Source organism: Martes martes (genome assembly GCF_963455335.1).
Source record: "Martes martes genome assembly, chromosome: X".
NCBI classification, from domain to species: domain Eukaryota; kingdom Metazoa; phylum Chordata; class Mammalia; order Carnivora; family Mustelidae; genus Martes; species Martes martes.
In genome coordinates, this window is record NC_137897.1 from 25,772,074 (window position 1) to 25,786,932 (window position 14,859).

Genomic DNA, 14,859 nt, shown 5'->3' on the forward strand with positions numbered 1-14,859 from the left:
CTGATTTTGCACCACCCTTGGGGAAAAAAAAATCCCCCTCCCCCAGCCACTGCAGTTCATTCCACTTCCTGCTTTCTCCCCATTGCTCTCCCAGTGCCACCTCACATCTGTCTCCATCTCCCCACACATATATACTCCTCCCCTGAATACAGAGCCTCAAATGGGGTGACAAGTTATAAAATGTAGGAGTCCTGTATAAGCTACCCGGTATTCATATCTAACAAGCAGGTTTTCATTTTCAAAAGTTGAATAGTCCCAACTATTCTGAAGGTCTTCAATTTCAGAAACTCTATATTTACTTATACTCTGTATGTTGGAAATTCTGAGAATTTTTTTGAAGATTTATTTCATTTACTTTAGAGAGACAGGGAGACAGAGAGACAGAGAGCATGAGCTAGAGGGGCAGAGGGAGAGGAAGACGATCTGAGAAGAATGTTTAAGTTTAATTGTTGTCATTGGTGAATGTGATAACACGTAGACAGAGTTAAAAATTATGTGACTAAATATCTTAATTTTAACGTATCAACAGTGGGAAGGCAATTTAACCTCTAAATCATCTGAAGCAGCCCCCAAATTGTCTGAGTGCCAGTAAAATACTAATAGGAAAATTGGAATAAATAATCGTGAACATCTCCCACAAGAGAGACTCAGAAAGGGTAGGTCATTATTCATTTCAAGGTTTCTGAGTGAAACTATGCTCCCTACCTAAGCTATCAATCACTCTCACAGAAGGCCATGTGCCTGCATTCATTTTTGAATTAAATGTTCTGGATGTTGATAAATACAAAAGAATAAGTGATATATTTACAGAAGAATTATTGAAGAACTGATTATTAACAATAAACAAAATATTTATTGTATATATTTACATATACAATATGTATATGTAATATGTATATGTACAATAAACAAAATATTTATTGTATATATTTACTTGTGTATATATTGTATTTATATGTATATATATAGTATTTATATGTATATATTATATATTATTTTATATATAATTTATATATAATTATTATATATTTTTATATATAAATTATATATATTATTATATATGTATGTGTGTATATGTGTATATATATACATACATATATATGTATGTGTGTGTGTGTATGTATATATATAAATATAACAGCTTCACAATGGAATGGTGGTTCTTTTTTTTGTTTTTAAGATTTATTTACTTGACCGACAGAGATCACAAGTAGGCAGAGAGGCAGGCAGAGAGAGAGGGGCAAGCAGGCTCCCCACTGAGCGGAGAGCCTGATATGGGGCTCAGTGCGGGTCTCGATCCCAGGATCCTGGGATCATGACCTGACCCGAAGGCAGAGGCTTTAGCCCACTGAGCCACACAGGCGCCCCTGGAATGGTGGCTCTTAAAGTGCCCCTGGACTAAGAGCATCACCATCACCAGGAAATTAGTTAGAAATGCAGCCGTGTTCCAGAACCCCTGAATTGGAAGCTCTGGGTTTCCACAAGCCCTCCAGGTGATTCTGATGCTCACTAAGGTGACAACCACTGCCATAGAAAATTCTTGACATTCTCAATGACTATGTCTCAGTAACTCAAGTCTTCAAATGCATAAATATCTGATCAATTCAGACACTTATAGATTACATATCTATGAAGCCCAAGTCACTTATGAAGTCATTTTCTTACTAACAATCATCCCTTTCTTAGACCTTTTCATTAACTCTTCTCTTTCATTATCAATTCCAGTAAGTACCTAGGAGGTAGGGCAGAGGGAAGCTGGATTTTTCATGAAGAAACAAAATCTTCATTGATTCTAGATAATTATTGCATGGGCAAGAGCTAAACAGCATTAAGAAGGCCACGTCGAGATGCAGAGGCTGAATGACTTACTAGGGTCCCTGGCCGGTTGTAGGAGACACTTTCCCTGGCCTGGGCATCTGCCCCCCCTGCTGTGACTAATGGCCACCAGCATCTCATGGCTGCCCCTCTTCTTCAGAAAGGTGACCTCTGCTGATGGGAGCCCCTGAGCCCAGGAGGCAACACACATTCCTGGCTCAGGAGGTAACTTCTGTCTCCAGCAGTGGGCCCCAGTCAGCAGTGTGATGGAGCAGAGTTCAACAGTCCACTGTGTGTTTCTCTTCCCAATTCTGCATTCAGTGAGATTACGTTGGTAGCCTGAATCTGCCACAGTGGGAGTAGGGACCCCACCATTGGAAAATGCTACAAATGAGCATTCACTCCACCTCAGAGCTAACTGATCCATATTTACCAGCATACTGCCAGCCACTCCCCCAGGGATTACCTGGGGTGTGAAAGGACATCCCTGTTGTGCGGTGTGTATGCCAGCACTCTCTCTATGTGGATCAGGACACAGCCAGATTTGGCTGGAGGTGGCCTACTTGCTTGGCTCTTCTTCTCCCTTATTATGTTTCCCTAACTCCCATACAGGCTTCTCCTGAAAGCATACTCTTTATAAATCAATGTGCACCCAGACCCCTGTTCTCAGGGTCTGTTTCCAGGGAACATGACCTATAACAGAAGTTAAGTCATTAGTTAATTGACTGCTGCACAGAAGCCTCAAAGAATACATGCTCAAAATTACAAAAAGCTTCTTTAAGTCATGGACCTTGTGGGTCACAGTGATCAGATAAAAACTTGAGAAGATAAATTTGAAATGGCAAGGATCTACTCTTTGTGGATGTGTGTAAAAGAAAGAAGCTGATGGAAAAAGATGAAGGCTGCCTGCACAAATTGGGCATTTTTTCATATGATGTTTCTCAAATTACGTTTTCATACCCATGGGCAAATGTCCTGGGGGATTCATTCACTTAAGATTTTGGAGAAAACCACTTCCATACTCAAATAGAACTAATACCTTATGGAGAAGATCACAAAACTGACATGAGATGTAAAAAAAAAAAAACAAGAAACATCAGAGGAACTTCATGCTCCTGGTAAAAGGAGGTAAGCAGGTGGGAGGGGAAGATAGTAGGCTTCAACTCCTTGGCCATCAAGAGAAGAGAAGTTGAAGAGTTTGAGAAGCACTCTGTAAAATGTAACTGAAAATATTATTTTAGTATAAAATAACCTTACTATGAAAAAAATGAACTCTTCCTATTATGAAAAAGTTAACCGTCTTCAAAGCTTAGGGTTACATTAGTCTCATAAGCACATGTGTTCCCATAATACCCAGAGAACTGGGTTTGCCAAGAACAATTATTCAATGCCATTGTTTAACCTCATTAATGTAAGGTTGTATAAGGCAATAATATTGGTGCCTATGTTCCCCGTGTAATTCTGAAAATTGTAATAGCCAAATGTGACAGCAGGAGCCCACTCCTTGGGTTCTTTGTTCTCAAGTCATGCCTTCTTGTGTTTACAGTAGGAGAGTAACATAGTTGTGAACTTTAAACTTGTTACGACTTTGGTAGACTTCAGAGGAGAATGAAAATATACACTCGCTATGTGCTTCCATTTTCTAAGGAACTATGGAATGTCAGGTAAAACACACATTTCCAAACTGTTTCTTGTTAACGTGGCACACGCATATAAATGCACAAGCTAATATAAATTCTTGTTCCCTCGGCTTGTTGCCGTATGATAATATGTCGAGAAAAACTAAGCTGCCATTAATATGATCCCCAATTTTATTCATGAAATAAACATTCATACTCCATAATGAGATCAGACTTCTCTGGGTATAGGTTTTAACCATGTCATGAATGAATGAATGACTGAGTTTCGAGATCTGTTAATGCTGACAGTCTATTACTTAAACTTTTAAAGAGTCTTTTTATGATCTAAGACTCTTGAGGAATAGTATTTATAATCACAACCAGCCACAAACAAAGCTTCTGGAGTAAATCCTCAGTAAACTGGATTGGCATATTAAAGGATCAGGTTTTGATATGCTTGTTTTCAAATAGTAGGAAGGATGACATTCTTTGGAGAAATTTTTATTATCTAATTAAATACTTCCTTAGCAGAATAATGTCAAGATGAACTCATTAGCTGAACATTTTGATTATCCATGTTCTCCTAAATATCCCATGACCAGAAGAGGAGCTGTACAGCTGTGATTTAATGCAACAACAATGGTAACCGATTCTAGCTCTTTTATCACAGCCCATCAAAGGAATACAAAGAAGTCCAAATTAAAATAAGTTAAAAAAAAAACCCATGTTCCTCTTCCAACTGTTCTAAAGCCTTTCCCTATCTTTAAGCAAAGTTCACTCAGTAATTATCTTATTTATGAAAGTAAAAGCAGAAGGATGTTTCTCTTACTAAATAAAGGCCTTTATGCTTTGAAAGTAGATGGCATCTCGAAACAGTCAAAAAGAAAGCGTGTTGAATGTCATCAACTCATTTCCTCCCACCCACTGTTCTAAATCGTTTGCTCAGTTCCAATGTATACTACACTTACATAAGTTGTTTATGAAGAGCCAAATTAATAGTCTTTGCAATTGTTTTCGTTGGAATTTGGAGAGCTGACAAATGAATTAGTAGAAAATGGCAATTCTACATGAATTAGCTTTTAAGTCTCCCTAAGAGGCTGATGCAGAACTTAATAAGAGACTTATTAGGAGAAGTAGGACAACTTAATTCAGATTGATTATAGACTTCGGTGAAGACAGCTGGGGTTCAAATGAAACGAAAAAGAACTTATATGCACTTCAAAGTATGCTAAGCAGATGTCTGAAACAATTACTCTGCACTGGCTTTTCAGAAGTTTCAAAGGCAGGATGGGAATAGCACGGTAAAGGAAAGTTCTATTTGCCCAAGTCGAGGTAGGGGCTTTTAAAACACACACAGCCCTCGCTAAAATCAGATGCCTTGGGTAAGAAACATGACTCGACACTGCTGTCCTAAGTAATTTGCTGTTAGCTTTATAAACAAAGCAGGAAATGAGAAAGAATACATGGGAACTGAGGAATAAGTTCTCCCGGAACGTTAACTTACAATTTATTGTACACAGAACAAATAATTTGGTCAGGATTTTCAAGATGACGAGTCGCTGCTTTAGTTTCCAAGCTCTATTAAAGCCCACAATGACCATTCTATTTTAAAAAACAAATGCGACACTTTTAAAGTATGCAAATGAGGCTTTACCATAATATGCCTTCTTGTAGAAATATTCCAAGATATTAAAGGCCAAATCGTATGCTCTTCAACATCACAGATGCATGCTTTAAAAAATGGGATTAAAAAAAACCCAGGATAAAACCCAGGTTCCTTTTATGACAGGTGCTAGTTCCATATGTAACCCAGATTTATAAACGTTTACATCTTTTTTGTTTGTATTTTTTTCTTAAAGTCTACTTAATACTCATAGCATTTGTAGGAAAATAACAACAAAAGCCTCCACAGAGCAATTCATTTGTAGTTTATAGCCATTAATAAAATATTAGGGAACTTTTCCAATTATGGGCAGTACCCCTTGTTCATCCTGGAGATATCATTTCTTTAGTCAGTGTTGAGAGACCACTCATATTTTGAATTATTCTTAGGGCTGCCCTGTTTGTGATGGTTCCATCTAACCTCGCATTCCCCAACTCTATCAGAATGGGTTATAAGCTTTCTCTATAAAACTCACATACAAGAAAGCATTGAAAGTTGGCTCATATAAATGACAAATATAAGCAAAACTAATAAAATATTAGAACCAGAGTTAAGATGAGAAAAGCAGTAAGGGAAGAGAGAGTTGAGTGAACATGGCACAAAGCTTCTACTGTGTTACATCACATTTCACATTTGCTCTTGGGAGGAAACATACTTGCTTTTCTCAGTGTCAAAGTCCAAGATAGCATTTCATTGACAAATTTCTCAAATAAACCAAGCCACAGGGACTCAGGATGGTGAGCCTGAAAAGATGCATTTGCCAATTATCTTCTTACTTTTTTAGATGTGAATACTAAACACACATAAGTCAGGATGGCATGGTGGCTTCATTATAGTCCCTGGTCTATAACACATGTTACTGCATTGTTCTCAAGGATAATTCCAAAAAGATCTAATCCAAACATTTCATCGTGAGAACTTAAGGAAAAACTCAGAGAATCCCTGTCCTTGAACTTTCGCAGGAAGAAATGTAAGTTAAAAGTGTCAAAAAAAAATAGAAAGGAAATAACTACATAGCTGCGACAAATTTGCATAATCCCAAATGGCAGCCTGGGGGAGTTTAATTATGGTGATGGTGTGAAAAACTGTGTTTCAAGGCGACAGGCAAACTAAGGGCAGTGAAATATTCCTGGCTCAAGAATGATGTACCACTCTGTGTAAAGAAACCAGGGTAGATTAGAACAAAAAGGAAAACTTGGAGCGAAAGCAACTCCCGAAATTTTTCATACGGGAGTTGTTCTCAAGAACGAAAATGTCGCATGTAGACCATAGGTTCCAAAGTCATTCTGCTTTCTTAAAACCTGCATATATTCCACTTACAGATCTAAGTAGGGCACCTAGTAATTCAAGGAGCTCTTCCTACTCCCCGTTACTATAAGGAAAGTAAGAATATTTGTGCAGTCACAGAAGCAGTGGTGTTATTTCCAGTTAAAGGAGAAATCACGGTTGCGTCCTTGAAATACTTGATAAGCAGTATAAATCCTGAATTTTAAAAATAAAGAGGCATTTACATTTTTTATTTTATTCTAGGGGTTATTCCTATGGAAGCTCTATCTGAAAGGTTGAGATTCTCTTAGTGAGCTAAATAGTCAATACTGACACTGCATTCGTGTCTATGGATTGACAATAGGTACACTGTGCTGAAGATGATCAGCCAGCAGCAATGCCACTTCCAAAGTGTCCCAGGACCTTGTTTTGCTGTTTTATCCCTTCACCAAATTGCACAGCCACATTTGCTAATGAAATGACATAATGCTCAATCCCACAGAAAAACACATGCCACAGTTAACTTGGATAGTAACTTCTTTAACAAATAAGAGGAGAGTGGAGGTGGGTATTACAATAGAGTCACTAGGGGTGGTGAAAATGAACTGAAGTGGGGAAATAAAATGCTCTCTGGCTACATGCCTAGCTATCAGTTTGGAGTTCCCTACAGCGGGGAGCCTCTGAGGGCTTAAATTGCTGTGTAGAAAAATGGGAACAGTGGTTTTAAGTACTCTTCTACTTCTTTTCAAAGTAAGTTTCAGCTAATAAAATTCACTCCCTGTAAACTACCACCACCAAATCTTCAGAGTTTCAAACTCAGTGTTGTTGAGAAGCAACAGAGAAAATGGATTTATTTGAAGCGTTGGCATGTATAAGCTCTTTTAGAAAGGAATAGTGGGTGCATCTAGGTTTTGCTGTTATTGGGATCAGAATGAGCACCTTACCAATGAAGATGTGGGAAATAAACTCCATCTTAGGATCAAGACCAGGTAAGAGGGGCACCTGGGTGGCTCAGTGGGTTGGGCCTCTGCCTTCGGCTCAGGTCGTGATCTCGGGGTCCTGGGATTGAGCCCCACATCTGGCTCTCTGCTCTGCGGGGAGCCTGCTTCCTCCTCTCTCTCTCTGCCTGCCTCTCTGTCTGCTCATGATCTCTGTCTATCAAGTGAATAAATAATAAAAATCTTTAAAAAATTGTTTAAAAAAAGACCAGGTAAGAGAAGGGAAGTGAAAGGAAAAATGCAAATAGGCTTCAGTAAGGGTCAGCTGATACTGGAGCTGTTCTCCTTGGAGTGATTTTTTTGTTACTGAATCATGCTGTGTACGTTTTCCACCCACACTCAGAATACTACAAAGGCGCCTGTGTGGCAGATACGGCTAAGAATGGATCCCTTATGTCTGCTGTAAAGCCTATAGGTGTGGCCACTTAATTTATCAACTAGTTTGGATCCCTTGGGACATTCTTTTAACCTCATTTGTCATTTTGGGGGCAGATTCTAGAAAAAGGCAGTTCCTATATTTTTGAATAAAAGTACCATTTTTAATGCTGGACAAACACAAGGCAATACACTTCAAAAGATTATTTTAATTTCCAAGTAGCCAGCAATGTTAACCATTGCTTTAATTGCAAGACATAGGGTCACAGGATGTGATGGAAGAGATTTTCCAAGCGATACAGTCAAATCTGCAAGCGTCTCTTAAATCTCCACCTACTAATTTAATGAAATCAGTTCGACATTAGACCACAGGCTTCATATGAGCAAAGACCAAGTCTGCTTCATTCACAACTGCGTGTAATAGCACATTGTATGGTGGCTCATAAACAAGAGTGGGGTGAACGAACAAAGAAGCAGAAGTAGATTCCTTCGTATGTTGTGGAAGCTGTGCTAGGAGCTGGGCTTTCAAATACACACAGCATGACCCTTTTGGGAACCTCGCTTTAAGTGACCAGCGACAATACATGGGAAAGGTAAGTGTGACAGCTGAAGGATGTGAGGTGATCTCTGAAAGCACTGACTAGGGGCCATTTTTTTGTTCAGTGGGAAGACAAACTACAAAGATGGAAGCCATTTGAGCTGGGCCTTGAGGGCTGAGTAGGAGATCACCAGGCACATAAGGTGGGGGTAATCCAGGCCAAGAGAAGAGCATTGGCAAAGGCAAAGATTTAGGAGAAAAGCTGGCATATTTGGATAAAGGGGTGCTAGGGTCAGAGTGTATGGAATGGCCTGAAGGGTGGGAGTCAACAATTGGGAATTTCAACCAGGGCTAGGAAGAAAAGGGCCACCTGCCCCCTTCATTCCTGGGACTTTGTTCTCAGGCACGCAGTCTCCCATGACGGGTTTGGGTTGGAGCTGGAAGAGGACAGATAATGGAGACATCCAGTAAAGAAACTGTTCATGCACTCATTCATTAACCAAATGTTTAAAATGCAGTGTTTATCAGTTGTTGTGATGAGTACCAGGGGTTGTATGAAGTGCTGAATCACTCTATTGTACAGCTGAAACTAATATGACACTGTATGTTCACTAACTGGAATTTAAATACAAACGTAAAAAAAAGAAGGAAGAAAATGTAGTCTTTATGATATGCCATAACATGGGATTAAAGATGGGATTGGCATCTTTAATCCCATAACATGGGATTAAAGATGGGATTTAAAGAAGTATGATACAATAATCTGAATACCACATGCTGGGGGCAAGAACAAGACCCTGGTTGAAAAGAGGAGAGAAAATAGAAAAGATATATTCAGAGGTAAAATGAGTAGTCAAGTGCAATCGGTAAAAATGTGGAAGGATTTAAGGAAGGAACGCAAGTGTGAAGCCTGAGCAACTTGATGTTGGAAACACAGAAGAAAGAGCTGGTAAGAGGGGACAGCAGCAGGGGAACGGACAGACATGTGAATACATGACCTTGGTTTCAGAAGGGCTGCATCTGGATTCTAATGACATTTGGGTGAGGAGATCGGCAAAGAGAGCCTGCCCGGAAACAGACTTGTCACCACCCTCTCCACTTCACATTGGGAACGTTTACACAATACAAAAGGCCTTGAGCTAAGTTTAGAAACTTGGGTGTGCCAACATCTGAAGGGTGGGGAGAGTTTCAGAATTGAGGAAAATAAAGGAAGAAGAATGTGGATGAAAAAATGCCACAGAGGGCCAGGGAGAGGAGACCTAGCAGAATGAGGCTGCCGGCAAACATGCCAAGTGCGGGTCAGAAATTCACTTCTTTTTTTTTTTTTTAAAGATTTTATTTATTTATTTGACAGAGATCACAAGCAGGCAGAGAGACAGGCAGAGAGAAAGGTGGGGCAGAAGCACTCTCCCCGCTGAGCAGAGAGCCTGACGCGGGGCTCGATCCCAGGACACTGGGATCATGACCTGAGCCAAAGGCAGAGGCTTTAACCCACTGAGCCACCCAGGTGCCCCAGAAATTCACTTCTTTTGAATTTAAACCTGGGAAGACTTTTGTTAGTTCTGATGCTAGATGAGTGAACAAAACATGTTTTCAACGTGCTGATTTTCAAAATGATACTCCTAAATATGTATATTCTTTCTTTATAAATATATTTATCATCTATGTGCCACAAGGGCATTTAACTTTGGTCTTGGGGACAGTATTCCAAATATATAATGATATTTCCTAATATCTGCAGTGGACTATTACAACTCAAAATTGTATTATATACATTGCCTTCTAAGGGAAGGGCAGCAGTAACAGCCTCAATTCACAGTACCATAACTCACCCACGTCATATAATTTCGTTAGCACAAAGGCCAAAGCCTAAACTCCTGGATCTTGATTAAGTGTTGTATTTTCCCCTACTCTGATACTAAGTTTTGCTGAGAATGCGTATGCATGTGCGTGTATGTGTGTGTGCACATGCGCGCGCACGCACACACACACACACACACACACACACAAATCAGATCATCTGAGTACAAATGCTTAAATTCATTTCCTAATAGCAAAATTTGATCGTTTCACACTGTAACTTTTTAATATTTCATTCCACATTACTAAAGACAGAGATGATTAGATCACTATCTCCTCTTAAATAGCGTATCCAAGATGATTTTTGAATTTGTGAAAGACAGATTGATTTCTAAAGCTTAAGGGCGCTATTTTTAACTTGGTGAGAAGAAAATACTGCACTCAAGTTCAGATTAGAAGCTCTTTTGAGTGTCTCAAAGGCTCTGAAGCAAAGCAATAGATGTTACCTTGACTTTTTCGAGGTGATCTTGGAGAGAGTCAATGAGGAGGTCACCCACGGGCTGCCAGGATCCCTTGATCACCTCGGCCTGACGTAGTTTGAGGTCCAGCTCATCTGTTGCTTCCTGAAGTTCCTGAAGTCTCTCGAGGGCCTCGTCTATTTTTCTCTGCCAGTCGGCCGAGTGCAGGTTTAATTTTTCCCACTCGGTGTTGACCTCCTCAGCCTGCTTTCGTAGGAGCCGTGTGACATTCTGGGCTCTCTCCTCAGGAGGCAGCTCTAAATTGGTAATATGACAAGGTTTTAGGCCACAGTCACTTTTGTTAAAAAAAAAAAAAAAAAAACCGACAACAACACATTGTTGAAAAGGTCATCCTGGAAGAAAGAAAGTCGAGTCTAACAAGAGGCTGACCTGCTGATTAATGGTTCCTTTACACTTTGGCATAAATTTTGATAGTGTCCAGCCCATCTCCAGTCTGTCCTCCTGAGTGTATCTGTTCTACCTTCTATCATTCAGATAATTCAAGGTTGATTTAAGCTACTGAGTAAAGAAATGCACACCACTAGCTCTAATTTACTTCAGTCAGGCTCTAAAATTGAAAATTAGCTTGTAGTCTTTGCAACAATAGCATTCCTTCACACAGATACTCTCTTTTGTTTATTATTTTTTAAATGTTTCAATAACTGATCACTAATTAATCTCTTTTACTGTTTATTTATGAATGTGCAAACAAATTTAGGCATGGTGGTTTATGATTCCTTTTTCTTTTTCAACATCTATGTTTAATTTGAATCGATTCTATTTAACTTAGAAAATATGAGAGCTATCCAGACCCTGGCAGCAAGAATGGATGGGTCTCTCTGTCACGACTGATCCTTCTATCAATATGTTATTACAGTTCCACATTCAATTACCTCTGGGCTCCTGGTAGAGTTTCTCTAGTCCTTCTAAAGGCTGCTCTGTCAGAAATATTCGTACAGTCTCAAGAGTACTCATGATTACAGGTTCTTTCGTTTTCAATTCCCTCTTGAAGGCCTGTGAAATGAGATGAAAAGAAATGCTTATTTGGCTTGTGGCATTCTTCTCAAAATTAATCCTGGGTGTTCAGAACTTGGTTATGAAATTCCCAGGTCAATTCCTATCTCCTTTATTTCTAAACTGATAGTCACGAAATGATAAAGAAGGCTGTATGGATCTTTCTGTTAATCAGGAAGACATTGTGTGTCTAAAGCTATTCTGAAGAGCATGGGGGGAACTTCTAAGATATGTTAATGCCTTTTCATTAGGATAAGAGCGATTTATTTGTACAACCCGACTGCCAAACCCGAGATCTGAAGCCAAAGTTGCAAGATACACATTTGCAAAACACTAGCAGGGCTAATGAATACTTCACGCACCCAAAAGAATGGTTATCCAGAACACAGGGAGCCTGAAGGGCCGTTTAGAAGAACTTAGGTTGTACTGAAATACACAACCATTCTAATTCATAACCACCAGCTAATTCTGTCAAATATCTGACAACAAATAAAATGAAATATTAACAGTAAACTATGTAAAAGCTCAGTACTTCTGAAAAATACCCAATACATTACCCACTGTGACTTCTTTAAGAGTGGTAGAAATGTTTTGAGGTACACTGGATGTAGTAGGAATTGTGGGACTAGGTTTCTATAAAAGGGCAGGCCTAGAGTTGGTCTCTAGTTTTAATTTCTAATCTGTAATCTTCACTGATACGGGGAATTAAAAGGAAAGCAAAATACATAGTTTCTGCCTTCAGGAAGCTTCTGGATGAGAAGAGGGGAGAAAACTAACACAGTAGAAACAGAGTGAAAACAATAAACTTTGTACATAATTGAACACTAAGGCTTGTGAGACATCGTGTGAGGCTAGAAAAAATTAACAGATACTTGAAAACCATTGAAGATACTCATTGACTAGACTGCTGTCTCAGAAGTGAGGATGTTAATGAAAGTATTAAGTACCACATGAACATTAATTGATCAATGTAAAAGCAACAGCAACAATAAGAATAATTACCCTGTGCTAGTACTTAATTATTCATATCCTTTTTCAATTCTGCCCTATTTTTAGCAATGTTACCTAATGACCTTAAGCCCTGAGGGAAAATTCAGCTGTATTTCCCTTGAACTTCAGCTATATCATGTTGTAGGAATGCTCCAGAACTCTATTATATGACATATTTACAAATATAATCCTCATCATTCAGAAAAATCCTGAGGTTGATACTTTGCAAAATGATTCATCTTCTACAGTTTAGTTATAATTCAGTAAAGAGAGGTAAAATGTTTGAATTGAAATAATAACATTCTATAAGTGAAATATTAGGATTCAGTCTGTGGATGGGGATACAGTACCTGTACAGTGAGATAATTTTGTATCCTTGAAATAATACAGAGTAGGTATTATCATACAGAGTAAGTAGACTAATTACTCTGCTTACAAGTAAGGCTGATTCTCCTTCTAATATTTCATTTGAAATCTGTGTGTGTGTGTGTGTGTGTGTGCACATGTACACACACATGCATGTGTGTATGTATACACAACTCTTGCTCATATATCTAATCTTTCCAACTTCAAGAAAATTACTATCTCCTCCATAGGAGGAAATGGACTCTGACTTTGCTAATTATAAAAATAATAACTGTTCCCTTTGTTAAACTACTATGTGTCAGTGGTTGTATCAGAAACTAGAAAAAAGCTGAATGCAAAACAACTCTTCCCATTTAGAAACTTGTATAAGTAAAAGAGTCAAACATATAAATAATTTGTTTATTTTTAAAGATTTATTTATTTATTTTAGAGAGCTAGAGCACAATCAGGGAGAGGGAGAGGGAGAGAGAATCTCAAGCAAAGTCCGCACTGAGCAGGGTGCCTGAAGTGGGGCTCGAACTCTCAACTCTGAGATCACTGCCCTGAGATCACAATGTCAGCTGAAACCAAGAGTGGGATGCTTAACTGACTATGCCACCCGGGCACCCCTAATTTCAGCACAGTGTAGTAAGTGTTATAGGTTTACACAATATGGGAAAGGAAGTTGGGAAATGCTTCCTAGAGAAGAAACTATTCATAAAGAACTCTTTTTTAAGAGATTTTTATTTATTGATCTGAGAGAGAGAGAGAGAGAGAGAGAGAATGAGAGACAGAGATAGAGCATGAGAAGGGAAAGGTCAGCAGGAGGAGGAGCAGACTCCCTGCCTAGCAGGGAGCTCCATGCAGGACTCAATGATCATGACCTGAGCTGAAGGCAATCGCTTAACCAACAGAGCCACCCAGGGGCCCCATAAAGAATTCTTAAGCACGAACATGAGTTAGCGTTGGAAATGCAGGTTAGAAGAAGAGGAAGAAAAATGATGACAATACAGGTATGAAGACAAAAGGACATAATATAGTGTGGCATATATAGTTATCTCAAGTAGGCCAGGTTTCTAGAACATAAAGTAAAAGGAGAGGACATATCCAGAGATGAAGTAAGACAGTGTCATTATCTTAAACTATTTTTGACGTTTAGTGCAGAAACTGAAGCTCAATCTCTGAGTTGCTAAGAAGTTTAGGTATTCTCTTGCAGGAAATCAGGAACCTTTGAGAGAATTTAAGCAGCGGAGTGGCATGGGCATGTGTGTGTTTCAAATAGATGTCCCTGATATAAATACAGGTTAAGTATTCGAGAAGGGCAGAAATGCACTTAGACCAATTAGGAGGCAACCGTATGAATTTAGTGAAAGATTATGAGGATCTGACCCAGGGCAGTAGGCACCAAAAAAAAAAAAAAAAAAAAAAAAGGATAGAGGGATAGAGTAGGGAAATATTTAGTGTGTAGAGGTGTAGGAATTTGGTGAATGAAGGCAGAAAGGAAGGAGCAAGGAAGACTTCTAGTTTCTAGGTTGGGGAAATGAGTGGATGCTGGATGCAATTAACCTACATGTGAAGAAATAAACTCTCCCAGATTTCTCAGCATGCCTATAAAAACCTCTGGCTCTTGAGAACCTTCCCATACCATGGGAACTAGATCTGCAGTCATGTGTCTAGTTAATTTCTCCCATCCAAGAGGACCAAATGGTTAGAGCCCAGAGTAAGGTCCCAGGTTCAGCTCCAAGCTATCAGAAAGACTGGGGTGGCTATTCCTTTAGGAATTTACAGTTTTGTGGGGAGAAAAAAGCCAAGACCTTGGTGACATTCCCAGCTGGTAAAATCTAAGGCATGTGGAGCTATTTGGCTTCTAGAGAAGTTGGAGTTAGGACTCAGGCCTTTTATGTTTCCAAGGAGACCC

General features: G+C 39.1%; 1 protein-coding gene across 2 annotated transcripts in view; it reads right to left on the minus strand.

The window, feature by feature from the left end:
- The window catches only part of DMD (dystrophin), a 2,068,501-nt gene that overhangs the window by 330,242 nt on the left and 1,723,400 nt on the right, over window positions 1-14,859 (minus strand). For both annotated transcript variants that reach the window (XM_080795194.1, XM_080795193.1), the window contains exons 58-59: window positions 11,486-11,606; window positions 10,581-10,849 (exon numbers count right to left, since the gene is read on the minus strand). In XM_080795194.1, the coding sequence (XP_080651320.1) occupies window positions 10,581-10,849; window positions 11,486-11,606 (390 nt within the window). The remainder of the gene's footprint in view (window positions 1-10,580; window positions 10,850-11,485; window positions 11,607-14,859) is intronic.